The sequence below is a fragment of the Opisthorchis viverrini genome (assembly GCF_000715545.1).
Source record: "Opisthorchis viverrini unplaced genomic scaffold opera_v5_10, whole genome shotgun sequence".
NCBI classification, from domain to species: Eukaryota; Metazoa; Platyhelminthes; class Trematoda; order Opisthorchiida; family Opisthorchiidae; genus Opisthorchis; species Opisthorchis viverrini.
The window spans coordinates 561,650-589,601 of record NW_008751666.1 but is presented as its reverse complement, the minus strand read 5'-3'; the positions used below and the strand labels follow the sequence as shown (position 1 = coordinate 589,601).

Genomic DNA, 27,952 nt, shown 5'->3' with positions numbered 1-27,952 from the left:
CACCTTCCACCGATGCCTCCAAAACGTCACTAGTTTTTTTAAGGCGTCAACAGATTAATAATGAAGTGACGCGGAACACCCATAGCACCATCAACCGCCGTGGCTCGGTCATGTGATACGCATACCGAGACATAGACTAGTGAGATGAGTGTTTTTCTCCATGCCTTCTTCAGAATGGTGGAAACCTCGAGTTACAGTGTTGTACGCGTTCCTGGATGGGGTCCCCATGGCCGCGCTCGGCTGGAGACGTTGCAAGAAGTAGCGGGTGATCAATGTTAGTGGCGTTACTGTCGGTCTCTTTTCAGATTGTCTGGAGATGTGCGCGCCTCAGAATACTCGACATAGGCCAGCACCAGATCCGCACATATTCACTTTCTCCTCCTTTTAATCTAAGGCTTGGAATACAGTTAGACAAACTTTATGTTTGTATGGCAATCAAACACCAGTGTTAACACTCATGTTGCCGTTTCTTCTTCTTCTGATGACTTCAACTGAAGCCCAATTGTTACGAGGAAAAAATTCCATGGAGTGGTTAAGGTTGGTTCAAAAAGGTGTCTGTTCCCAGGGTTGTACATCAGATGCGGATTAGAACTAACCGATCTGTGATTCGAGTCAGAATAAGATGCGATTGGATCCAGCAATCTTCGTGAACCCTACACAGCACAAGGTTGGGTTAGAGTCTGGCACGCCAATTGACTGGATGTGACATTCTTCAAGGTTTACGCCCACGAGCTAGGAAGATGCAGCCATTCCACAAGTGCGACTTGACGAAGGACATGTTGATTTTGATGTGATATGGTATGTTCTAGGCAAACTTTTCGTCGACAAGGATTTGAAATGGGAGAGGAGACTGTCTACAGTATGTTGTGTTCGGGCTTGTACTACACGTCCTCACCGTCTCTACTCGCAGGTTTGGTGACTCCGATTGTCCACAAAGTACTCGGACTAACACTACTCGCTACTTCCTACGCTACGAAATCACCGATGACCAAACGCTTGAAAGCGGAATATAAGTAATATCATTTGTGCGATGACAAGTTTTGTCTTTTTTGTAACCGTACAACTAGAGCAGTTCCTGGAAAGTGTTGCGAAATATCGATGATAACCACGGGGTCAAACGTCTCAAGCGACTACTAGTTTGGGATCGGTTTCCAGACGATCAGACAGCGTTTAGACCACCGAGTTCTCCAGTTTGCTCATAAGCAATGGCGTAAATTGATATACAGCTGGAAAAGCGTTGTGAGAAAGATGTTCGGCGAGCCGTCACAATTTCCGTGAAATTTTCCAACACTCGAAGCGGGCTAACCCACCCACCTCCACAGAGGTGGGAAAACCTCAAGTCCCATTATGGCCGCTTTTCAAGGTACCGCTGGACCGTTTTCCCTGTTCGCCAATTCCGTCAAAGTTATGGGTACCAAAGGGAGGTTCTCTGACTTCTAGACAGAAGCATTTCCTAATATCTTAGCTGGCCGGTCAGGCTTGATGTGGCAGAAAATTGTGGGATGAAGATGAATCGCTGGCCTGGAAAGTCCGTGATGATGTTACTCGTTAGCCAGGTCCAACCCCTTTAGCGACGAGTATTGCCGTGCGCCAGGAAGATGATAAGATGTAAAAACATATTTGGCCATCACTTTGCCACATTTAACTACAAAAGTACTGTTGCAACCCCCAAGGCCGGTAAAATAAGTACCTTCGCATTGAAATAATATATGAAGTTGCCGTAAGTTATAGGGATTGCATGCCTTGCCAGCTAAAGTTGCAGTGTTATCAAACTGGTTTCAGTGCTTGACACAAATAGGGTTATTTCTAAAAGGTATCCTCTCCTCCCAAGAAGGACCGCTATTTCTCACCTAATACCAATGGGTTTTTTCTTGAACTATCCGTAAATGAATTTCTTCGACCTGTAGTGTGCCTGCAATGAATGAGGGAAGCAACTGATGCGGAATTTATTGTTTCCAATCACCTATAGAATGACTGGTATAATTGGTGCATGCAATTTTCTGACCTGGTGGTAATAAAGCCCCGAATATGAAGTACATATGTGGAGATGAAGATAGGGAAATAATGTTGTTACAGAGCAAATGTACAGAGTAAAGGGAGAAAACGGGTCAGTACAGGAAAGCCCACATTAGCTGGGTGGTTCAAGGCCCAAATGTTGAAGTTGAGCACTTAGATTGACATGTTGGTCGTTCAGTTCGATCCATTCTGCACGTATTTCGTTGTTTAATCGCAGGAGAGAATGATTTGCAGCTTTTGCCTCTCGGATGAGCGAGGCAAGCAAACGCCGACGGTGTCCACCAGAGTACTGAGCTAGCTTTGAAGGGCGGTGGCCAGAAACTGCGGCTAACACCTGAAGCGGATCGACTCTCCTAGCAGGGTGAAGAGAAGGTAATTAACAAAAGACTAGACAGGATTATCGCATCAGATCAATATTCAATGATTCCCAACCAGGATGTGGATACTTTCGGGCAACCATGTAGATTTGTAGTTGAAACTGCCGACGAGTGTAACTAATTTGGTGGACGCATTCAGTAGCCAAAGTTGGAAAACCGGCAACCTCAAATACAACAGTGATGCATTGGTTGAACGAAACCAAAAACAGTACAGCTGTAGATGCTAACGTAATCCATTTGAATGGCGCTGATTGCACACACGCACACATCTATGGTTGGAGTTCACAGATGAGAAAATTCCAGAGCCTAGAGGTCATCACATGCAGATCACACGATGAAGCACTTAACAGACTGCCAGAGTACCGATTGAGCCACATTGCAGTAGCTTTCTGTCCAGCAAACCTGAACGAAAACGTGTTGGAAAATTTACAGCTGAACGAACAAAATACTCTGGAACGTAAAGTGATGAGCCCTGGTTTTGGGACTGTCGGGGACGGTTGAGTAAATGTGTGTGTCTTTTGGTAATGGTTTACATGACCATCACCAACGACTCACTCAAAGAAGATGAATACCGAATATTTTGGGCACACAGACGTGATGCACTAAAGACTAGTCGTTCTTGTATCTTGTCATTTTATGCAACGTTGTGAAAAGAACATTGGACATGAAAACCGCATACCTTCACTCAAGCGGCTGATGGAGCATGTACAACATAGACGCACAATATAATTGCAGAGCCAAGAATAAAACTCGCGAAGTGATAATGACTCCATTTTGCGAAGAAAACCCGTGGTAGTGTTCCACAGAAACAATAAGAATCAGCCGAAAAAACTCGTTCGAACTCAAAATGGGAAACCTTATTTGAAATTAAGAGCTGGTTTGTCAAGAGCGCAGCCTTTTGTGGGCTGTATCCTGAGAACAATGTGAATTTCGTCCACACGGTTCAGAGGAAAAGTGAAGCTCCTTCTCACACGTCAAAATACCGGACGAAACTCCCAAATGGATGTGGATACAACAGGTTTCATAAGTTAGCACCTGATTTAGAGATCACCTGGCGGTAACCCCGGGGTAATAGGGGAAGACCTCGGGGATGCAAAGTGTAAACAACAACAACAACAACACCAAGGCAGCTTCCCCCCTTTGGATTTTAGCAGCGTGCGACCCAACTGAAACGGATTGTACCAATGTGACAGCCACAAGATCTATGGTCGATCAATATTGTAGGTTTATGTATCCGGTTGTCAAGGCCTAATGCTCATATCGTTTTAGTTAGTTACCTGAAATGAAAACGGAAAATCTTATGTTTCGGTGACTAATAGACGCAGCTACCAAGGAATGGCAACCTATGACGCTTTATCTACTAGTTTCTACCCATGCCTTTTGGATGTTTGAAGTACACATTCTTTCCTTCAAGATTAGTCATAGCTATGAAATAAGATCCCTCTTTTCCGCATCCTCAGTCGGAAACGTCTGCGATCCTCCACCTTCGGTCGTTTCTATTAGAACGTTAATGAACCAAACATTGACAAAGATCATAAGTTACAGATGCCCTTTGTTTTCATCTAATCTTTAAAAACGACTATGACTAGTTAAGGAAAAACAATACACTATCTCGTATAAGAGTTCCAAAGCTAGCAAAATGTTGCGCATTGGATGGAATGTCGTAACCAGTGAAAAACAACCTTTTTCGTGCGTGGACAGGCCTAGCGATACAGTTACATTGGAGAAAGGGGTTGCTGGGGCGCGTAGTCACAAAATACGTTAGTTATACAAAAAAGGAAACACGTTAACTGAACAATACAGACGATGCAGTGAGTACACGTTAGACAAAATATTCACGATACCGACAAAAAACACGTGGGCGAAAGCATTCTAGTTTGCAACAGCAATTTCCATTGCCCTACCCATCGATCCCCAACCAGTCACTATCTTTGCTTCCATATGTTGTGTTATGTGCCATAATGAACAGGAGTGAAGCATCCAAACTTTCTGAGGGACGATGGCTGTCGCTTCGGTGTTCCGCCTCTAGCTGAGTCTTCCTATTTCTTGTTACACGTTAGCACTATTTTGCCGACGATTTTTCTTGACTTCAAAACTACCCGCAATTCTCTCGGCGTTTTTACTCATGGTAGACTTCTAATCTCACTTAAACTCTTTCACTCTTGCGTATCCCTACAGGCACTCTTCAACTCAACGCACAGAAATACCCGAGGTGTACCGATGAATACGCTAAATGAACAGAGAACCGCCGTACAAATCCTGCTCTTTACGCTAGGAACCAAGTTATCAGTTCTGCGACTGAAAACCATAGGCAAGCCGTCGTGTTTAACTCAGTTGTATCAAGTTTTCTCCATCTGGATGCAGAAGAACAAGAGTAGGGGGGCTCTGGGTATCACCCACTGGTGTGCCACCGTGGTCTAGCCAAAAAGGATATTCCCATCCGGACTGGGAAGGCTAGAGCACCTTGCGTGAACCCGTTTCACTTGTGGCGTAGGCGTGACATAAGCTTATCCGTTGACGATAGAGCTTACAGTGCTACGGTGCGCTCCGTATTGTTATAAGGAAAACTGGCTGATGCGCGCTGAGGACGCTGAAAAGCTTTCCATGATTAACCATCTGTGTCCTGGGATCATGGCCTGGGTCTGGTGGGAGCAACGGATCAGCAACGCTGAAGTACATCGACCGGTCCTCGGAAGAATAACTCACCTATGGTAAACGAACTGACCAGATTTCATTGGTTGCGCAAGTTTGCTCAAGTGCTCTGCATGCCAGTTGACATGCTTTCTCGAAGAGCCCTTTTCGCACAACCACGTGAAAGATGGAAAAGAGCCAGGGGGCAGGGGCCAAGCAATGATTTGGCAACGAAGTATGAAAGCCATTAGCACTAAACTCAGCTGCACTGATCATTACCACATCCCTGAATTGGAATCCCGAAACGGGACACACCGGTGGTTAGAGATGCTGTCAGACATGGCTCAATAGCGCGTGCATCCAAGATGTTCAATGCATGACTTCTCTTTCCGATCACCCTAATATATAGTCCACTGACAGCCCTCTATTGACGCATCAATTAAATCAGCTATCGCCTGCAATGCGTACCTATCTACCTCTACCTTCCCGAATCATCGGTGAAACTGTGATAGCTATAAACACTGTACAGCAAGCGCGCGGTTTTTAAACTTGATGATTGAACACGGTATAATTAAGTCAAACAATGGCAACGTTTTCACACAGCGACAATTGCTGTGTGAACATGGTCAGTCCTTGACGTAATCGACATAAGTCTTCGCCCACCTGAGGATAATGCTTGACCTGATGTTCACAAATCAATTGTAATAGTCATGCCTGCTGAAGATTTTTAGCGAAGATAAACAATGACGTGTTCCCATTTGAAAACTACTTTTCCAAACGGGCGTTCATTTGTACGCGGTGTTCCCTCCGTAGGGAAATCAGTGTACGTGATCGGCGACCTTCATATTAGTTTAATACTAATTTCAGAACGTTATGTGAGATTTGTGGGACGATTCTAAACCAGATGAGCAAAACAAGGAATTTTTTAAAAGTATTTTACGCACAGCCACGACGAGTAGCTGAGCGAATGTATAGGAAAAAATATGGCGAGAAATAAAGTGGATCGCTATTTCTTCGTGCAAGACTAAGTCAGGAAGCATCACTATCGCTCTTTGTGGTAGGAAAAAACAGCAGGCAACCTGACAGTCATATCCATGCATATGACCTAATCACAGTACATATTCCATGATAGGCTAGAGGCTTTCAATAACCGCATACCCAAGACGATAATCTCATCACGCATAGAGTCTGATCAGTGGCTGCGTCATTAGACTCACTTAAAAAAGATATCACTGACCGTCGAACAGAAAAATCGTGCGGAAGTTTGTTATGCCAGGGAAGGGAATATTACATCCAGTCGTCTGAGGAAACGGTGAGTGATGAAACAAAGGAATACCAACGGGACATATATATTGGTTAGAGATATAGAACCAATGAGTGAGTCGTGGGTGATGAGGGAAGAGAAAAATGTCATAAAGCGACGGGGTCAAACAAATTCACAAAACTAACGCACCTGTGTTTCACTTTCCTAAAGTTCGACTTGCCGTCGACCAATCTTGAAGGACTATCTTTGTGGTTTTCAGTATCTGAGTCAGCCTCGCTTGAGGAAGAGGTGCTGACTGAGGAGGACTGTGAAGAAACTTGGGAATCTGATGAGTTAACGGAAAAGGAGGTGGCCAAAGAACAGGAGTGGCTGGAACGAGGGCTAAAATGTTCCAACAGATTTGTGTCGCCTGGTACACGATCGGGTAACAACGCTGTTTCTCCAAAAGCATCTTGCTCCGCCACTGAGTAGTCGTCCTCTGCGTCACCGGTTTCCACTGGTTGAAAGTCAGTCATGGTTGGCCTATGCTGCTGGCTTTCAACCATATCGACTGCATTTTTAGGGAGATAAAAGTACGTCCAGTGAAAACACAAGTTCCCTAAAATAGATAGTCACGCTTCGTTTCAAATCCTGTACTAAACAAAATACCGTTGGGTCTCAATGCATGTTACTGCATTTCGTGTTGGCTTCACGGAAGTATATCAGGCATTTAATGGCACCGGCCGAGACTGATGTGATAACGCCACTAAGATTCAGATTGATGGTGCATCCCTAAACCCACAAGACGAAATGCAAGACAGAAGTAGCATTGAAATGTTTTGCGGTGAGGTATTCCTTGCCATGTACTGTAAACCATCTAACGGTATTCTGCGGTGACCTCGGTCTCACCCATGGAGCAAAAGAACCACTACAGGTGATAAGCAAAGATTACCATTTAGATGATGACGTTAACCGCAGGCTAGCTCCTTCTCTGGAAAATACCAGATAAACTAAGCTCGTCCTTTTGATTAGATTCAGTACGTATGCTCATAGATAACCGCTAGTTACCGATCAGCCCAAACTATTTTGGCTCATAACTGTAGGCTTTCCCTTCCGTGTTAAATTCTAGCTTGAAATGATAAAAAAAGACTAATGAAAAATCACCAGCTCGTAAGACTAGCAAAAAGATATGTAAAACACCAGAGGATATAAAGGAAAATGATAAACTCCATTTGATGTCCCTGTCAGAAACCAGTAGAAAAATGTCTCACCGGATATTAGACATTCGATTCTTGTCCGTGCGCTGCGTTCACTAGAAAACAATCCAGTCCCAAGCTAGCAGTAGGGCGGAGCCTATTCTAGATACTGGCGGTCGCAGTGTGTAGTAGTAAGTCTCGCTAAACGATATTGCAGGAGACGTGCATCTCCAGTAAATATGCCGACTAACCCTTCGTCATAGTAAATAATTTGAGAATACACAGCCGAAGTTCACAGGAATCAAAATGTTGAGACTTTGAGTTATCTCAAGCTACATAGCAGAAGACCGATTTCCCCGTGTTTTCCAGCATTCTTGTTCCTGTTTCCCTATTCTATCCAGTACGAACTTCGACAGACAGGTAACCACTTCTTTACGTCCCATACTCGTCACAACCGGCTTTACGTATATCTGCTGAAAACTGTAGGTTTGTTACATTTGTGGTCGGTATCGTCTTGAAACGAAGGTGAACGATTAAGGCGAACTTCGGACCGCCGCTCACCTGGCCACGAGTCCAAGGTCACTCGACTGGACACATGTCCGAGGTCGTTTCATCCTGCATGTTTCTTCGTATCCCTTTCCGTCCCGTGTTCCCTATTTCTACCGTTCTGTTTGTCCCAGAACACCAGAATGACTGTTATAACTGGGTCTCATTGACCACCGGCTTGCTATAACTGATCAACCAGACCCGTGGTTCTATCTGATGTTGATCACAATGTCGTCTGCGTCATTTCTGATTTATCCGCTGGCCAATCTCCCAAGTACAAATGTCCCTAGCTAGCTTATTTCTGAATTTGGGTCTGCATGAGGTCTAATAGCGGTAAAAGCCGGTTATGTGGGAGCTCTCACACTGACGAGCTTCTACAGTGAGAAAACAATGACAAAAATTTGGATAGGGTAGGTGAAAAACCGCAAAACTTTAAAGTACCACGCAGAAATTAAAAAGCTGCTGGTAACAGGCACCAAAACACTAATTGCACCACAGAAATCTAGCACGCAAGGGAAGATGAAAGCGAAACCGAACACTGGTTACATGGTTTCCAATTCGATACACTATCACGTGAAAACGAACTTACTAGCTGGTTTGTGGGCGAAAGTACGGTGCGAAAGAGCGTTGGAGATAAACGCACGCGCTGTGTGGGAACTAGAGTTTGGCACACCCGACAGGTGTTTGGCAATGTAGGAAGCTGTGGCGGAGACCGCATCATTGATTGATAAGCCCTTGTTTCCGTGCAAGTGGGCGAGATGTGAGGCGAGACAGAACTCAGCCTTGTTCAGGTAATTGTCACGATCGAGGTCAGCCAGACGCCTAATAGGAAACATGAGAAAGTGAAGACATCGTGGATTTAGGGGCAACGTAAGTGACGTCCATTAAAAAACGCGAGAGAGCGAAGACCTTAGTGGTCTAAATGAGAAACATGCAAAATTAATGCCAGTAGCAATGATAACGGCATTAACTCATACGACAAATCGGGAATTTCCAAATAAAACTAGGAGAAACAGCAACTGACGTAGTTAAAGGTTTGGTAACACGTCATTTGTATGCTCACAGAGCCTAAAGAGTGTCTCCGAAGTCAGCAGCCTCATACACTTCACATGCATGAATGCACCTTCAGTCCATAGCCCCAGCACTTTTTAGCCCTGCCTCATGACCTTCGGGCAAGAAGTGTGTAAGCGGATATGGGTCCTGCAAGAAAAGTCAGGCATCCACAGCGTCATCATCATGAATATATTAGCAGTAAACATCGTGGCCATACAAACATGGAGGGAATTGTAACTAATTTAGGCATGGCAAAAAAAGAATGAAAATCAACCAGAAAATCTGATAAGCGGAGCCCACACCAAAAATAGAGATCGAGGACACCATTGACAGATAGTGTGACTATATCGGGAAAATACGCTTCAGCTATCCATGCCCTAGTACGTCGGATTACAAAATACATACCAAGGTAACCCTCTCCTCAATAAAGCACCTTCGAGAATATCCAAATGCATCCTTTGAATGGGGTTTTTCGTGGTAGAGCTGATTTATAAGAGCCACAACGATGCTATGTGCACATGGATAGTATGATTTTAGTAGAGTTTTGAACAGACTCCGCGGACGATGAATCTCTTCGGTAGTCATCTATATTCATGGCTACGATACAAAGCATATCGTAAGGGAGCTTGTTTACGAGTCGTCAGTCCATCTTCCACATCATAATGAAGAAGCTACTTTTTCCCTGTTACATCAGCAAAATTCAGACGAGAGCAAGGAAACGCGAAATATACTATATGTTTTGTATCACACAGTAGTAAAGTCATATCACACAGCAATACACTTCACTATATCGTATAATATTATTTCACATTTTAATATAACGAAAACATCGACGATTATTAAGATCTCGGTAGAAAGAACGGTCTTCTAAAATGGACCAATCACGAGGAACGGTAGGAACATGCTTTCCATTGAGGAACCATTCTCCTATAATACACCCATACATATCAGCAATAAGCATTGAAAGCAGTTAAGACTTCCAAAAAACAGCAGGGGAACAAGGTCACCGCAATCGTCCACACAAAAAACGGAGGAAAAGACCGGATCACTTTACTTAGAAGGTAGCTCCTTCACTTAGGCGAACCGTTTTTCCCTCCAGCAAAGTCTATTGTAGACACCACTGCCAAATCCGATATATTGGGTGGGTGATTCCGTCATTAGAAAAATTTGTCACACCGTATCAGCAGTACTGTAACAAGGTAGGGCTGGGTGCTAGTTTCACGGGATATCACATCACTCAACTCGAGTACAATGTGTTCAAAATGGGGCTTTATGCAGCATAACAACCGGATGTGTGTTTAGCTGTGTAGACAGGTAAGAGGAGTGAATAAATTTACCAAGCCGTTGCGCGATTGGACTTCCTACAAAAAGCTCAATCCCGAATTGATTACCTTAATGATTCGTGGTGCCAGCAGTTCCTGAAACCTCTGCATGTTTGCGAACCAAATCCCTGCTACTGTAAAAGTTAGCTCTGCAATACAAAACAGTGGTGGCTTGGATAAACATCAAGTGCCACCTCAACCTTCCGAACCAGTGTACCACTCCAGAAAAGCCAAACGGAACTCCGTTCACGAAATACAATCACTTGCACATTGATCAGGGTTTAACAGGAGAATCGGGTGAAAAAAATCGTTCAGCTGTAGCACCATTTTGGTGCCTAGCTGCCATGCCACCCGAAGGAAGCACGAGGGCTGGGATACTGCAAGGTTGCCCAAGCCTAGACAGGGGAAGTCGAGTGGCAGAGGTCAGGTTCGAACCATGGACCTCACGGTCAGTAAATTCGCGCTCTAACCACTTCGGCCATCTGGTCGTCTGTAAACTAACTTGATCTAGTTCAATTTATCAGCGTTAGACTGCTGGTACAGGTCGATATAACGTTTGTCCACCGGTGAACTAGGAAATAGCATAACGACACCGAATCATTCGGTATCACTTAAGGTGGATGAATCGAAAAGCCTAGGCGTTGAAGCCAATGGCTTCGGATTAATCAAAGCGTTATTTCTGTTAATCCTACTGGAACAAATATTACGTGGCTGAAAACCGGCCTAGTAATACTTGAGTAAACGGGAAATAAGTTGTGGGTGATGGTCGATGAATTAAAAGCTGCAAGGGCGAATACTACTTTCCGATTGCTAATGTCAAGGGAGCCCATCCTGCACTTTTGACCAGAAGGTCGGAAACATAAGGTCGCTAAAAACGCAGTGGTTATTTCGTAATCTAAAGACATCGCGTGCCTTAGCAGTCTGACCTAGGTAGATGGAGTTCGGGTTTCTCTGAGTGATCCTGTTTGGAGACATGACTCAACAGCCTCAGGCGTTTACGTGGGTATGCGATTTGCACCTTCAAAATGTAAAATGTGTTTTTGAAAATTGAGGAGGAGCAATTTGAGTTTGTAGACTAGTGCACGTACCTTTGTAGCAGCATAAACCTTAGTTGTTGAGCAACCAATGCGGGCATCATCGGGCCACGGGAAACGAACACCCAGGTGTTTTGCTCATTGTGTCAAAAATGGATGGCCTGAATGCTTGCCAGCTTTCCTATTAGGATTTTGGTGGAGTTTTAGGGTCTCATTAGGTTCTGGGCGTTTTGGGATTGCCTTCAGGAATGTGACCTTTCTGACTAGGTCGCGATTAGAAACTCTGGAGTTTCGTTAGATGTGCACAGCTGATGACTTCCAATAAGGATGAAACAGCAAAACAAGGCTTCTCTGAAGTGGCTTGCACATTCCTACAGGGTCTTGAACACATTTCGATATTTACTTAGCCTGATGGTGATGCTTTGCTACCGCATCACGCCAGAGAAGTTACGCTATAAAGTTACGAACCTTGAAGCATACCGAATGCTTCATCTGACCGACCAATTCAACATACTATGTACTTCCTCGTCGTATCGTTCAACTTGACTCTTCCAGGTGAGAACATATTGTAGCTAGTCAACGAACATTTATTGTGTAAAACCAAACAGACCCACTTCGGTTGCCGATAGTGATAAGTATACGCAATAGTCCACGAGCAACGGCATTAGATGTGCTCAAATATCCATGTCTTTATCGATGAAATTTATGCGCCTTTTTATTATATATCCAAGATTCCAACCTTCCATGTTGTTCCTCATGAGTGCATTTTTATCAAAAGACGCGTAGCAATCAAATTAGCATGTCCATGGCTTTCAGCATTCATAGGCTCCTTTCCGCAGCAGTACGAATAGTTACACGGAGAACCGAGTACTAGGGCTTTCATTTTTGATCATGTAGATGGCTGTATTTTATCCAACTGAGATGGCCTGGGCAGCAAGATAAGTAAATGTACGGTAAGCTGGGTTGAAGCAATCGATCGAACACTTCGTGATATGATACTCTTCTCAATGCTTGTATCTGAAGAGCACAAGTTGGTCAATGTGAGATGACAGAGTAGAACCCCAAACAAAGTCAAACGAAATAAACGACCAGGTAGGTATTAGTATCCTCTTGGCATTGTCTTAAACTTTTTACTGAATATACCAACCGGTGTTTATCCCATAGGCATTTTGGGCGAACAGTGCAGTTCCAGTAAAGTCATTTGCACATTGTACTGAATGTCTGTGGACGGGATGTTCTTCGACGAACCACGAAGAACTACAAACGATAAAAACATGAAGTCTAATGTCAAAGTGAAAGAACTCCGCTGAGAAACGTCTGGAGAAATTGGTGAGTGACCTAAGATGGAATGTTTTGACAAGAGTAGCATAAAGCGACACTATCACGGACAGCATAACAATGGTGTTCAAGAGTGATTCTAGGACAAAATTTTCACCACCAGAGGACGAGGAGACCTACCAAATTTGCTTCAAATCCTCAGGAGATACCCGGAATTGTGTCATAAATAGCTGCTGAATATCCGAAAAAGAGGCTCGTTGAGTGTTACTTGTTTTGCCATCTGGAAACAGATTTTCAAACTGGTTCGCATATTCCACCTCTCGTTTCGGATGCAAAGTAAACAAACTAAGCCAGCGTTGGTGATGCTCTTTCTTTGACTCAGTTGGAACTTGTGTTCCGTTCATAATGTAATTTGTGTGAGATTTCGTTCCACAGAGTCCGAATCCACTGCTCTTTGACCGTGAACTGCGCTTGAGTCTGACCTCATAATCTGTATTGTCAATGTCAGACGATAGGGCTGACGAGGCAAATAAATAAGCAGAAACAGTGGAAGGACAAACTTGGAGAAACACTATTAACTCGATACCTAAGTTGATTTTGAGGTGAACTACTGGGTTGTTACCAAACCAGTACTTATGACTAGCCCCAGAGTCACACAGAGACCCGCCTGTACACAAGGCAATAAAAATACGTTCCCGTTTGAAGTTTCTGAACTAGAATTACAGCTATTCTCGGTTATAGAAAACAGTGCTGAAAACTTATAGGAGAAGCAGACTGACTCGTTCAGTCACGAAATCCTACATCTGGAACACTCACTTGGGTTAAGCCACCTGTTTCAATAGTAAAAAAATGGACAATAAGCAAAACAGCGGGAATATTCTGGTAGGGTGGTGACTAACACAGATTATCTTCACAGCCCTGGCCGCTGTGGTCGCAAGACTATAGGTGGATATCGCCTCAAGTAAACTGTGGCAAGCAAAGTCAACAGGGCAATGTTCTGAAAATACTTATTACCTTACTGAAACAAGCACTGTTGAGGCCCGTAAATCATCCTCGAATAATAATCAACTGGCTGTTGCATGGAAGCACTGTATATGAAAAATGAAGTACGAACAGGCAAAACTCGAGAGAGGGGGGAGGAGAAAAAAGATGGAAAATGTCACTTGGCCTTACTCAAAGGATATATTTAACCGTCAAGTCCCAGATGGTGTCTCACCTGACAACTGACTTGTTCTATCGTGACTACTGGGTCAGTCGAGCTGAAGTGTTGCAGAGAGCCTTGACTGTTTGCACAAACTGGGCACATTAATTCTGATGCTGATTGTTCCAACCTTTCCCATAAGCTTCAGACGGGTGACTTTTCAATGGAAGAAACAGATGAGCAACATTGAAGATATTCCTTATGGTGTCGAATCACCTTTCACAGACAGGACAAGAAATCTCACTTCCTTTGTGCACTTTTGGGACGGTTGCCAGATATTCTCGTCAATAAGTCTCTCTAGATAGAACAGCAAATCCCGTATTGCTGTCGGTTTGTCCAGCAACACATCACCTGGATGGATCTTCCGAGTCGAATTAGTTTAGTTGTTGGGATAGATCGAGTCACTCGTCAGGTTGGACACCAGCTGAGACTTGGAAGGTAAATGTGTACATTCGTTACTAGACACTTGAGGTCACGTGACATGTTTTTTTCTAAAACGAACGCGAAAAATGTATCAAGACAGAGACATTCGAAGTTGTCGCTGCTATATAGTGGGAAGTCGTCCGAACAGAGCTAGACAATGTGCCGAGAAGGAGTGCACACTAATTCCACTAAAGAACACATAGTATCATGGCGCTATTGGGCAAACTCACGAGTATGTATTGGAGAGGTAACAATCGGTGAAATCGCCCGATTTTTGGGCCTGTTTTCTAGGTTACGATACGCCCACTCTGGTGTCACATGTTTTATTACCGTACCGTCATCTAAGGCGTGCCACACAGTACCGTCAGATATGCTTGTATTGGAGTTCAAGGTGGATGTTGACACCGAGCCCGAACTGGCCGATGAAGAGCTTCGATTTACATAGTGTTCGCGACATTTGCGGGAATGAGATCGATGAGGACTGCAGGAATCATTTGATTGCATTTTCCCTGTTTGGAGAACACCATACGGATCCGTCCGCTCAATGTGCTCCTTTGTTAAAAGACCTGCAAAGCGAAAAAATTATCTATTGACATAGGTCCAGTAAGACCGGTCCAGCAGAAAGACCGGTTGCATAAGTGTGACAGGAAATTGGAGTCCCGCCATATGCTGAGTGTGTACAATGACTAGATGACGTATGATACGGCCGGCTTACCTCACACTGGCTTCTACAGATAGCTCAGCGGTTAAGGCGCGAACCCGCTGACTGGAAGGTCCGTGGTTCGAATCAAATCCTCGGCAAACGGACTGCTTCTGTGTAGGTTCGGGTGACCTGGCAGTATTTCAGTCCTCATGCCTCTCTCGGGTGGCATGTCAGCTATGCATCGAAAAGGTGTTGCAGCTGAATTATCACTCAATTTTACTGCTTCCGAGTGGTTGCACAATGCTTTATCGCATTTTATTACGTATAGTTTCCTGCTTAACCATTCAGAGTGCTATCTTACATTGTTGGGCACGCATACAAGCCTTGAATGACCAACACTATTCACCAAAATACGATGAACATTGGTATGCACATACACATTTAAACCACATTCATACACTGGCTTGTAATAGTATTTGGTCAGACGCTCTACCAAACACTCTCATTCAAGGGCTAGTAAAAGAATTTTCAGGTCTGAGAAGGTGTACTTTTAAATTACAACCCTTCGAGTGTATATGCCTCAACGCTGTAACCCCCGGAAGGGAAGTACGAGGACTGAGATACTGTCAGGTTGCCAAGCCTAGAACCCCGGAAGGGAAGTACGAGGACTGAGATACTGTCAGGTTGCCCAAGCCTAGAAAGGAGTGGTTGAGAAGATGAGTGTGAGTTCGAATCACGGACCACTTGGTCATTAGGTTAGCGCCTTGATCGTCTAGCTGTCTCAGGCTCATGTAATCTTGGCAAATAGTGGTGAATCTACGGAGGCACCCTTTGACATGGCGGCTGGACCGCAATCGAAAAGTACATAAAGAATACTTCAACAAAGGGTGAACGAAAACACAATCGGAAACTGCCTGAAATCCTGTTGGAAAGTGCTATCTACCTGCCTGTGCACAATAGTTTTTAATCGGTTTCCTTACGCTTTTTGGTGAATAGTGAAGTCTAGCGCTGACTGACATCTGCGTCTGACATCAAACGTTAAGTACGGGCCTCTATCTTTGTCATAAGTCCATAGCATGACTATATTTAGGCTTATCAAACCCAAACCCTAGTCCGCCATCCCTAGAGCTGAATGGTACTGCTCTGCCACGATTCAGAGAATTGAACGGATCGAAACTCTCTTGTGATGCACAGTTTAGATGATATAGAGTCGATATTAAACCGCTTTAGAGTGGTTTGTGACTTCGGAATAGATTAACCTGGTCTCGCAAGTGCAGTATGGCCATGAGTGACTTCAACAAATCCACGAGAAATGAAGTTGGAGATGCAATTATAAGTGGAAAGGGACACACGCATTAACTCAATAACCAAAGCGCCGTATAGTTCTATGGCAGCATCGGTTAATTAGGTTAGGATGTGGGACTCAGTCAATCGTCAGTTGAAGTCCCCGTGACACAACGGAACACTTTCTTCCCGATTGTCTCGCCGCGGATTCGTTGGAACCAACCCAAAAAGGCTATGTTTCTGAGATAACGGTCATCGAAAACCTGAAGATATCTCATTTGTAAGTGGACTTGTACCTTCAAGCATAACGCACCGACACTGTCAACCGGACCGATGATAAAAAAATCGTTCAGCTGTAGCACCGTTTCAGTGCCTAACTGTGTCAGCTTCGCTCCTCGCAGAGACCACGCCTCGCAACTATATACCAAATAAATCCACAGTGCAGCTTGATGTAAACGTTCCTTGAGGTTCAGACATATGCCATCCTGTAGCCATGGTTGTCCCAAGTTATCAGATGTGATCCTCAGATTCGCGCATTGACCTCAACCGCCACACTACGGTCGGAGTTTATAACTCCCAAGATAAATAGAACAATTCACAACCGCGAACGCCTCACCTTAGGTTTTAGTTAGCGTGTTCAATGGATGCACATCCAGGAGCGTAAATTTACACTTAGTGGGTAATAAGGTGACAGATAATCGTTCAACTGTAACACTCATTTTGGAACCTAGCTACCATGCCAGTCGAAGGAAACCAAAGGGCTTGGATACCATCACGTTGTCCACCTAAATAGAAGTGGAGATGTAAAGATCGAGTTCGAACCATGGACCTCCCGGTCAGTAAATTTGCGCTCTAGCCACTTATCCGTCTCGCCACCTGAGCTCCACTTAGTATGTGAAAAGCTCATGTCAAAGACTTTGATCAGTTAACTCAAAAACACCTGTTGCTTCTTTTTCTTCCTCGAAGAACGATGTCATCTACATGTTCCATATATCGACAAGGTTTTAGTCACCCGCAATCTGAGCCTCAGGATTCGTTCTCTCATCCCATTAATTAGAGAAATGAATGGGAATGGAGAGTGGGTACCGTTTTCCCATGCATCTTTTTGTACTCAAACGCCCGCAAGCTTGAGCTTACGAAGAGCCCATTATATCAGGAAAAATTCCAGAAGCCTTCCTTGCAGATCAACCATGTCAAAGAGAACAGACAGGTAGGAGGGGTTAAATGCGTCTTGGAAATCCAAGAATACCAAAACTGGTGCCCGCTTAAAAGCAGGGCATTGTTCTGATGCTGGTTGGGTGTGACGATTTGGTAAATGTAACCTCTACCAGGCCAAAACCTCGTCTTCTAAACTTGAGCAGACATTATCAAATACCATGCGAGAAACCGTCATGAGCAGCCAGTCTAGATGCAAAAGTGAGACTTATCTCTAGGCTTGTAAACATTCATCCTTCAGCAGACTTTTGGCAAACGAGGTACTCACTAGTTATATGAAGAAACCGGCTAGACTCAGCTGCTGTGATACATGTTTCGTCACCAGTCATTAGAATCATCATCACAAACAACGAAATCAACAATGATACTTATGCATCACAAACATACACCCATGACAAGTACATATTATCCCTTCCTCCTACTGACATGCAAAGGAAAGAGGGCATTCAGAAAGAAACTGACAACAACCAACCTATCATTTGATGCGCCTAAACGTCCATATGCTCAATCCGAGAACTCGGCAGATTGTGGTGGGCTTCAGTGGTCATCAGACTAAAGATAGGCTGATGCATACCAGATAGTTCAGCACAAACAGCCCTCCCCCAGTGGGGAGCTGTTTATAGAAAAAATAAGCAAAGTATCAGGTGAAGTCAGTAGAATACCTGTATGTATACGCGGTTTGCTTCCTGCAGCTATTCATTAGGAGATAGTATAACATAACAAACACCGTTGGGCCCTGCAATGAAGATTGCCCGCTTGAGTAAAGCGACTCCTTTTGGTAAGAGGCCCCTGGAGGGACCACTGCATTGCTACGTTAATGTGATAACTGTGTCAGTTAGTTTATATAGGGGAGAACAGCAAGATTTTCAATGAGCGTTCTTCTATTTCGGTGCGCTGCGTGACCTCCTTTCAGCAGGTACGCCTAGCCGCCTAAACATTCTTCATCACACAAATATAAATGGCTAAGCTATACTATTAGACATAAATGCCTTGACACAGGAAACGCACAACTATGTGAATTTATTTGAGTAGAAAATAGGGGCTGTGGTTTGGTTACTAGGCACTGTAAAACAGCTACCAATTTTGTGCACTATTTGTAAAGTGGTCCTCATATCCCTATGGGTTTCAACCAGCGCTGTGGAGGGAAGCAATGAGAGGCAATGCTATCTTACAACGAAGGTAGCTTTCAATTCTTGACCAAATCCCCAGCTGAAACAGTTCTAAAGACGGTTGGTTTCGAAAATGGGTTTTTAACGAGCACGGATAAATTCAAATGGAAACAGTGTTCCCTTTTGATTAGGAGTATCAGCTGGGCTGATGGACGAACATTCCCACAAAACGATGGAGAAGTGCACGTTCGTGAGACGATCATGGTTCGTGTGCACGCAACAGTGAGCAAACATCAATCCATCATATGAACAAAACAACGACTCACTTTCCTCATCATCTCCATACTCTAACCACTTATCAGTTTCGGTTCGATCAGTGGTAAAACCCGAGGCATTGTCCGACAACTCCTCATCCCTTGTTGCCGTGGGTGTGCGAGGCGGTGAGACAGTGGACAAATGTGTAGAAATTTCCGAAAGGGTTCCACGGAAATCCTCCTGATAGAAAACAAGAATTGGATAAAGCGATCCATCTAATAAGTGATGAATAAAACCAGCGGTTAGCATAAGTGCGGTAAAAGAGAACCAAAAAAACGAAATTAGTGAATAGCATCATCATGAATACCGACTGGTCAAAGCTGCCCATCCAATGCTCCCATAACTGGGTATACAGAAACAACTGTGTTGCGGCTTGATGAACTCTTTGAGATAACACGAAATAAAGGGAAGAATGCTGAGTTTAACATTTTCAAAATCAATATTTAGTACTCTCTATCCCCAAAGCACCCAGTTATTTTCGTAAAGGCGGCCTAGTGAAGCACATTCAGTTGAAGAACATTACAAACGAGAGATTCGCTTGAGTCTTTCGTGAAAACCAAACCGATTTGCAAATGAGTGTGTCTTTCGAAACCCAGGTATTCTCCCAAAATCAGCTTTCGCATAAATAATGCCGAACGTCCTAAATGAAAAATATCGCCCCTAATGTGATGCACATTCGACTTCCTATTGTTGTACTGTATGAACAGAAACGGAAAAGGATCAAACCAGCAAATGAGTAAAATAATACCATCGTCGTTGATCACAAACAAAACAGGACAATGGTAAAACGGCTGGAATTAAAACAGAACTCATTTTAAGAACCATAGGACAGCTGAGCTCTTGTGGGGATCGCATGAGACCACAACGTTGGATTACGGAGAAGTCCTGCTACACAAGAGATCGCGGGAGAAAAACACTGGAGCTTGCACAAATTACCTAGGTCCGTTCCCATATTCTAAATTTCGAGCTAAGGATTACTTAGCCAATCCCCTAATGAAGAGTTCCAAATGTATATTCGAGGCCTATCGGTAGTTGCCTTCTAAGTCTGGACGAATTAGAGGCATGTCACTCCAATACTTCCTAAAGGAACCCTGGCAGCTGCGTATCACAATTGGCACTGTAAACGAGTTGATTAGAATGTACACAATATTAGCAAAATAGTACAATACATCTCTAAAGGTAGTGTCCCAATAGGAGTAATGTACAGCGCGAAAGATAGTGAAAACATAACAGCCGATGAAGCTAGAAACCAATGAGCGGCTATACAATAAGCAATGAATGAGAGATCAATGTTACTTCTCGGTTCGAGACATTGTGTCTACTCTGATTATGCATAGGTAAAATAGATCACGAATGGATAAATAAACTTTACTTTTCTTACTCAGCTACCACAGAGCGCCAAGTGTATGTGGATTCCGGGTACTACAGCCTCTATCATCGATAAATGGTAAAGACTGTTATGCATGGGATACAATGGTCCAAACGGTTTACTAGTCTTGCATTGTTTTAACGAAGTGAGCAGAGGGACAGCTACCTATTGAAAGCGGCAGTGTTGATGCAGCAGTGCGATTGGCTGCGATACTAGGGGAAACAGTCACATGAAATGCAAAACACGTAACCTGTGGATTGTGGTCAGCTGGTCAGTTATCGGCGAATTGGTTCCCCCGAAAACCAGAAACTCCAGAGTTCCCACCAAACTGAGGCGATATTCCAGAAACCTCAAAGGGCAAACAAGTCATCCTTTGTATTCAAAAAGCATATCTGACAACAAAAACTTTCGCATTTAATTGTCATCTAAGAGTATTCTGAGACAAAAGACGAAACATCCCGTGAGGGAGTGGTCCGGAAACACTTCGACTCCGATGACCCAGGGGGTCCTAACCCGTAGTAGATACCAGAAACAATCTGTCCCTTATCAATTATTCTTCTCATGCCATGGCGTACCCTGAAGGCGACAACATTCCGGCTGCTCAACTGGCGAGAGCGACCAGAAAACAAGCCAGGAAACTCGATATTGGTGGAATGTAAAGACCCTCTTGGAAACTGGGAGTCAAGTCACAAACAGCTTATTCGAAGTCCGGATATCTGCGAAGGGTTCAAACCGAATTAAATTTCCTGGAGTAATTCTGGTCCAGCGCTATCGGTGCTACTCGCCTTCCAGGGTGGGGACCGCGTGATCCTCACTGTGCCTGGTTGGAGACACTACAAGATATGGCTGCCAACCGATGTCAGTGGCGTTCTTGTTGTCAGTCTCTGTCCAGATTGCCTGAGTGAATGTCTGGAGGTGTAGGCACCTCGGAATGATTGTGTTAAGTTACAACTAAGTCCCTCCCCCATCCACCTTTATTCTTTTCTTCACAATAAGGCTTTCAAATAAGTCATGGTTGTACGGCAGTGAAGCATCGGTGTTGAACACTGATGTCATGCTGTCGATGATGATGATGATGATGATCTGGTCCAGCCCCTGAATTCCATAGAAGAGCATAGAATGCGCTATTGTTATTAGGACCGATCATTTCCAAAATTTTACTAGTAAGTTCAAAAGCCCACCGTCCAACATCATCGTCGTAGCTGCATATGAACTGACATTTGAATCCGACCAGTACATCAGAGACAAGTTCTATGAGACGTCCTAAGCAGCTGTTGGAGGAGCACCCAGATGTAATGTGCCTACAGTCTTTGGTGACTGGAACGGGACCATTTGATACCTGTGTGCTAACCTTAGAAACCATAATCTCTGTTCTCACTGGGAAAATCGTTAACTGTTAACTTAATTTCAATCGGTTGTGCTTCCTGAACACTAAGAAGCACGCATTAAATTAATTCTCGAACGATGACCGAACAGTTTAGCAGACCGAACAGTATGATCTAAATGGACTTCATGCGTACAGGATTCCCGATTGTTAAGATAGACAGAACTAGGAATATCACACCACAATTCTTCCCTGTTAGAAAATACAAAATCAGCCTACTCGACTATCCGGATAGGCGAGGGGATCGCGAAAAATTTGAAGCATTATCTCGTAGTAGTCGATGACATCAACAAAGCGGTCGCGTACTATCGATGTGATTCAGGAAGCTACTATCAACCACCCAAGAACTACGCTAAGTCGACAGGACTGGACCTTCGAGGGCATGAGACGGTTGTCTAGCCAGGTTGAGTCAACACTGTCAACTGCGCCAGGCTACCGAATACTCCGTCAAAAAGCAACCTCTTAACAGGAACAACGGAAACGATTACTGGATTGACACGGTCATCAGTGCGCAAGCTGCAAAAAATGTGTGACTAAGCAAAACAATGGCAGGCGGTCATTCGGGGAACGATTGCCCGCCAAACCCATACTATGCGCTGAATCTGGCAAAGTTATTCACGACACAAGAAAGACTTTCTCGATGTATGGAACACTACACAACTCCGCAATCACACGCATTACCATGCGTCTCTATCGACCAGTGAGTCCCGTACTTCGCCGTATGAAGTAGACTGTGGTCCCCAAACGGACGAACCGAAATCATTGATCGACCGAAAACCCGTAAAGCCTCAAGTGGATATGGTATCCCTGTATAGATCTACGAAGTGTGCATTACCACTATCCTATTCAGCCTGGGACAGCGATGCGTTTCTATCCAACTGGAAAACCTCTACATTTCTTCCATTTCTGGAAACTGCCGTGGTATAGGCTTATTGGATGTACCTTCTAAAATATTTGGTATCCCACTTATAAAGTCCTTCAAGCGGTAAATATTAATGCCCGGGAAAAGATCGCACAGAGCAAACTGTCTCCGCACTCCTTGCCCTAGAACAACGGCAGCCAACTATTACCCGCTTCATCGACTTCACGACAGCGTTAAACTATGCGAACTAAGCACTGAAGTTGGGCGCCATCCTGACAAGCAAATCAGGTTGCCGAGTCTCGCTGAACGGCCAAGAGCGCACGCACTCTTATGCACGACGAACAGACGCCAACCCATCTAAGGTTTGACAGGGCTACCCACTGTGCCCTACACTATTCAATTTTGCGGTTGATTGGATAATGCGCCAAGCTACCAGTGGACACCATGAGGTGGAGGTTGGACAGAATTTACTGACCACAGACCTTGAATTCTCGGACGGCATAGCTATCTCCGCTGAAGATCACCACAGCCTACAGCAAGTTCTCAACAGAACCCTCCAGTGTGTTTCCTCCGTCGGCCTCCGAAACCAGGTTTTTCCCATCAGTACTGAAAGTGGACGGACTCTTTAGGATAAAACGAGTGACGCCAGAGAATGAGAGTTTGGGTCATCATCACTATTATCAGATACCTTGGCTAAACTACATTTCCGAAGGGTGAAGTCACAACGAGCTTAAATAATACTCACACAGCATTCCTACAAACGAGTGCACAACTGTACAGAAAATAAATTATTTTGAAGAATAAGCTCTGAATTTATGAGCCTTCCGTCCGATCTATTTTCGTTTATGCTTATGTAAGCTGGACGATGCAAGACGGGGATTTCCGACCGATATTTTTTGGAGAACACAGTATGTCTTCGAGACCGTCCAATCAACAGACAGTCGTCAATGCTCCGGCATCGCTAAATTCGAGCGGAAATTCAGTAACATCGACTCTTGTGGTTTGGAAACTTTCTTCAGCACTCATACGGACACTAGAACGATGTTCGTTCCCAAAATATGCCATAAATGGTGGTGTGTTCGAATTAGTCACCGGTAAACCTGAGTTGACACAATTAAGACTGATGATAAACGTCTGAGTCTCAGGATGAATACGGTTCACGCCAATAGAACCAACACCGGATCGACATCTGCAACAGCCCTGCCGGCGACCACCATACTTGAGTAGCTGAGATTTTAGACATTGTAGAAACGACTCGTCCTCCCGCGTCATGAGAACTGAGCTGATGTCAAGGTTGTTTCCCATCGTTGTCCCCCCACTCCTGATCACTGAAACTCTCCCGATGCACTCCATCCAACTGGGAAACGTCGTTTTTTATACGATTTTATATGGCTTGTAAGCGAAACTTCACAACTGCTTTCAAAAAGTGAACTATAGGACGCTGTCCTACGATAGTTCATGTTTGGTCTTTTGGGGTTGGGGATGGTAGTGATAACTCCCACTAAACTTCATGCTGTCCTCTCAGAGTTTTTGTTAACATACGCCAACAAGCTGTTCCTCCAGGTATTAAAATGATTAGGGTGCGGATGAACTGTTGATTCGTTCTTTAGCGATCAACATTCTCAAGCCCACAACCTGAAGCTTTTAAAGGGGCTGGACGGAGCTGAAAACTTTGAAGCAAGAGTGTCTATCTGGAAAATGTGAACAAGGGAACATTTCATCCTATTTGGAGTAGTGTGTGCTTGGGTGATCGTGGAAGAATAAGGTGATGTCGTCTTCATGATCCAAGTCCAGTAATCCTTCTCCAGGTACCTTTCTAATCCTAGACTTCCGGAATCTAGGTGTGTATTTCATCAACAAAACAGAAATGATTGCAGAAGATGATCTCGGTGAACCCAATCAACTGTGAGGAAACTGACTGACAGTTCACTGTAAACCTTAACAGAGCGTTTGAGTGAAGAGCACAGAGTACACTGACAAACCTCGAAAGCATTCCTCCCAATCCGACCGCCCTTAGAAGTGCTAGTTACGGAGTCCAACACCCCTTTGAAATCGAGCAGTGGTGCGAGATGGCTCAGTGGTTAGAGCGCGGAGGCCCGTGGTTCGAACCCGAACTCTGCCTCTCAACTTCCCCCTTGTCTACGCTTGGGTGACCTGGCAGTATCCCACCCGTCGTGCTTCCTTTGGGTGGCATAGCAGCTAGGCACCAAAAGGGCGTTACAGCTCAGCAATTCACGTGGCACTGACCAAACGTTCGAAGTAACATAGAGATGCGATTAACGCACCCCTCTCTCCGACGTCCACGGATTTGTACCTCGTGTTAGTTACCCCTTAAAGCCTACGTAAGCGCCCGTAGACGTGGAATTAACCACTCAACCGCACACCAACGACGCCTCCTGGCATGCTGACGAACCTAATGCAAGCCAATTACGGGGCAAAACGAACAGATCAAGTGACAGCTAACCGAAAGGTCATAAACCCGCCAATACTGACGTATTGCCAAACGCAATGGCAGGCACTAGGGTTCTACTATTGTAGGTCCGTATGCATTAAGTAGCGATGATGAATCCGCGTTTTCCTCACTACATGCTGCACTCAGCTGTTACTTTCTCGCAAGCTGGTTTGCTCAGTATTACAAGTGTTAAGGAACCAGTAGTCTTGAATTGAAATTAATTCTGAGTGATTAATATAATGTTGCCTTTTACAACGGTTTCCTTTCTGGACACATTTTTCAGAGTTCGAGTATGTAGCCCATGCAGCAAGCTCAACGAGCAAGCGATACTCCTAGTTAGGGCTGCTCCATTTTGACTTTGTGATTTTCGGCTTGAGATAATACTTTTTGCGAGACTTTCTCCTTCCTTTCCTTCGAAATAAACTCAAAAACACAAAATTTATGTTCTCGTTTCCTCCTATATCAGGAAGAACCAGGCATGGAATTTTTCACAAAAGTGCCCTTGGTCTCAAAACACTATTTTCAACTACACGGACCTTAAATAATAAGCTTGTTCCTCAAAAATAGACTTTACTCCCTGAATACTACACGCTGGAAACCCGTCGCTCGCAATCAAGGAGGGGGAAAAATCCATTTGGATAACATACTAGGCGATGGAAACCATCCAATTTTGTTGACAGCAAAACAGTGAGGCTTAAATATTAACTAGGTAACACATCCTTTCCGGTACTGCACGACAATACAATAATGCTTACCCTGAATTTTCGGGTATGAATACTCAATACTCGGCATTTTGATAAATAAAAGTTAACTGCCAGTTGGTTCTTAATAACCAGGATAGTAAATATGCAGTCCTTCGGCAAGAGGCCATCCCGATTGAATTGATGCTATTTAGCTCCAGTCCAGTGGAGGTAATTTCGAAACTGAAACCTTTCGAGGGACCAACCACAGACTGGAATGTGAAACCGGTACACACACACCGTTCGCAAGTCTGGACAGCGGCTAGAAAACGTTGTTCCTCGTTGTGATTGGGGTCCGCATAATACGAATTTCATCGACATAACATACAAACACCACAAGTACGTCTCTCGGTAAAGGCTAACTTCCAGGTGAGACAACATGCGGTTGGCTAGATCCCTCCTAAAAGAGGCCGAGTGTCAAAGCAGACCACTTTTGCGAGACTCTGTACGCGAGCTTCATGGAGGAAAAAGCTTACTGATAATTTGTTGTTATAGAATAAAACTGGGAAGATCGGCGGTTTCTTCGCTGCGTCATCATCATCATCATCATCGACAGCATGACATCAGTGTTCAACACCGATGCTTCACTGCCGTACAACTATGATTTATTTGAAATCCTTATCGTAAAGAAAAGAGTAAAGGTGGACGGGGAAGGGACTTAGTGCTAGCTTAACACAATCATTCCCACAATCATTTCACACTCTGTCTATAGAATTTTGTCGCAAATGATCAAGCTGCTTGACGTATTTTTGGAAGAACCACTCTCCGCGTATACATGTTGAAACAGAACATCTGCTGCTTCAGTAATTCTCTATACTTGCGAGTATCGGTGTCTAGTGCCGGCGAACTCAATCCCACCCATGGCTCGACCACTCTAACAATAACAGGCGCTGGGGAATTTTGTTTAAGCTAAAACCAAGCAACACTGTTCTCTGAGGAGTGCACGGAATAAGTTTCCCCAATGAAGTCACCGGTAGTTCCAGATTACAACTTGTAGATGAGATTTTGTATTTCAATTGCAAATCTGAGCTCTGTTGGGATGCCTACGCTATATCCGTGTTAAAAGCCATGACCTTTGGAAGCATTGCTATATCTGGATGCAAACTATGGTGAACCATCCCATCTCTAAAAACAGAACCGCCGATCCAAAAACGCTGAACCACTAACGTGATCAATGTTGACGGGTAGGCATTAATTCACCGTTTTTGAGTACACATAGCAAAAAAAGAATACAACACCAGCTATTAAGCTATTAAGTTACCAGAACAGAAATAGCTTGGGACAATCTAAACACAGAGACAGAAGTGCGAACAGGTACAGTGAAACCGGTACGTACATTGGAACCCCTGAACTCTCCCTCCGAAATGTCAGTATCTGGAGAAATATTTGCAGCCGCATTCACAGGACTTCTAGCTGAGCATGACAGGTGAAGTTGAAACATACCTTTTCCAACTGAAGATAGCTTTCTTCTCAGCATCGGGCGAAAAATTCGGTAATTGAATGTTCCTCCCTGAAATGTTAACCACAAGTGAACGCTGAAGCTAACCAGATATTTGCACAGCATTCGTTGTGAGCTCCTGACCAGCTTGTGCCAAAGCAACTAACCTAAGCATCGTGAAAAATTGATTTCGCCCCAGAAAGCCCCCATGGCCGGCGCCCAATATGTTCAAAATCCTTCTGGTCGTCATCTGGGAGAGACCAGCTTTGTTAAGAAGTGAAGTGCAAGTCTTCATTGGTATTTTTCCTATCTTTTCCACATCACAGGAATCAAAAATGTCGAAATAAAAGCCTATCTCCTGTTCGGTGAGCCGAAGCCTGTCCATCGTCCTGTCGTTAATGACCTTCACCATTGAGTTTCGCGGGTACCCATTGAGTTAGTGAGTGTGGATTTAATAGGTTTTACAAGATCACAGTGAATAGACATGAGCAATAAGCCAGAGGCTCGTGAGATGAAATCGGAAAGTGCTCTATACTGCTCATGCTCATGCTCATGACTAAAAGTAGGGTGAACGTCTGCCCGTAACCGACTGCTGGGGGTATGAGTGGAATATCTGTAATTAGTTAGATATGGTATTGAAAAAGAATAAACCCCACCCGCTTAAGTAGCTACTTAAGAAGCAGTCATGGGAAATTTAAGACGTTTTAGGCCGATCTACGATGATGTTCTTAGTGTGGGGCTTCACACACGTTGGATCAGTGGAGTATGAAAAAACGGAGAAAAGTTGACCGCTCAATCAGAAGAATAACGATTTAATCCTG

General features: G+C 44.2%; 1 protein-coding gene across 1 annotated transcript; it reads right to left on the bottom strand.

Moving 5' to 3' along the window:
- Positions 1-1,938: 1,938 nt before the first annotated feature.
- Positions 1,939-27,543, bottom strand: T265_00949 (hypothetical protein; the record flags this gene model as incomplete). The annotated part of the gene is made up of 9 exons (XM_009164864.1): positions 1,939-2,369; positions 6,478-6,838; positions 8,599-8,831; positions 12,877-13,213; positions 14,551-14,886; positions 18,898-19,066; positions 27,030-27,102; positions 27,137-27,203; positions 27,240-27,543. The coding sequence occupies 9 exons, from the start codon at positions 27,541-27,543 to the stop codon at positions 2,129-2,131; spliced, it is 2,121 nt and encodes a 706-aa protein (XP_009163128.1).
- Positions 27,544-27,952: the final 409 nt, after the last annotated feature.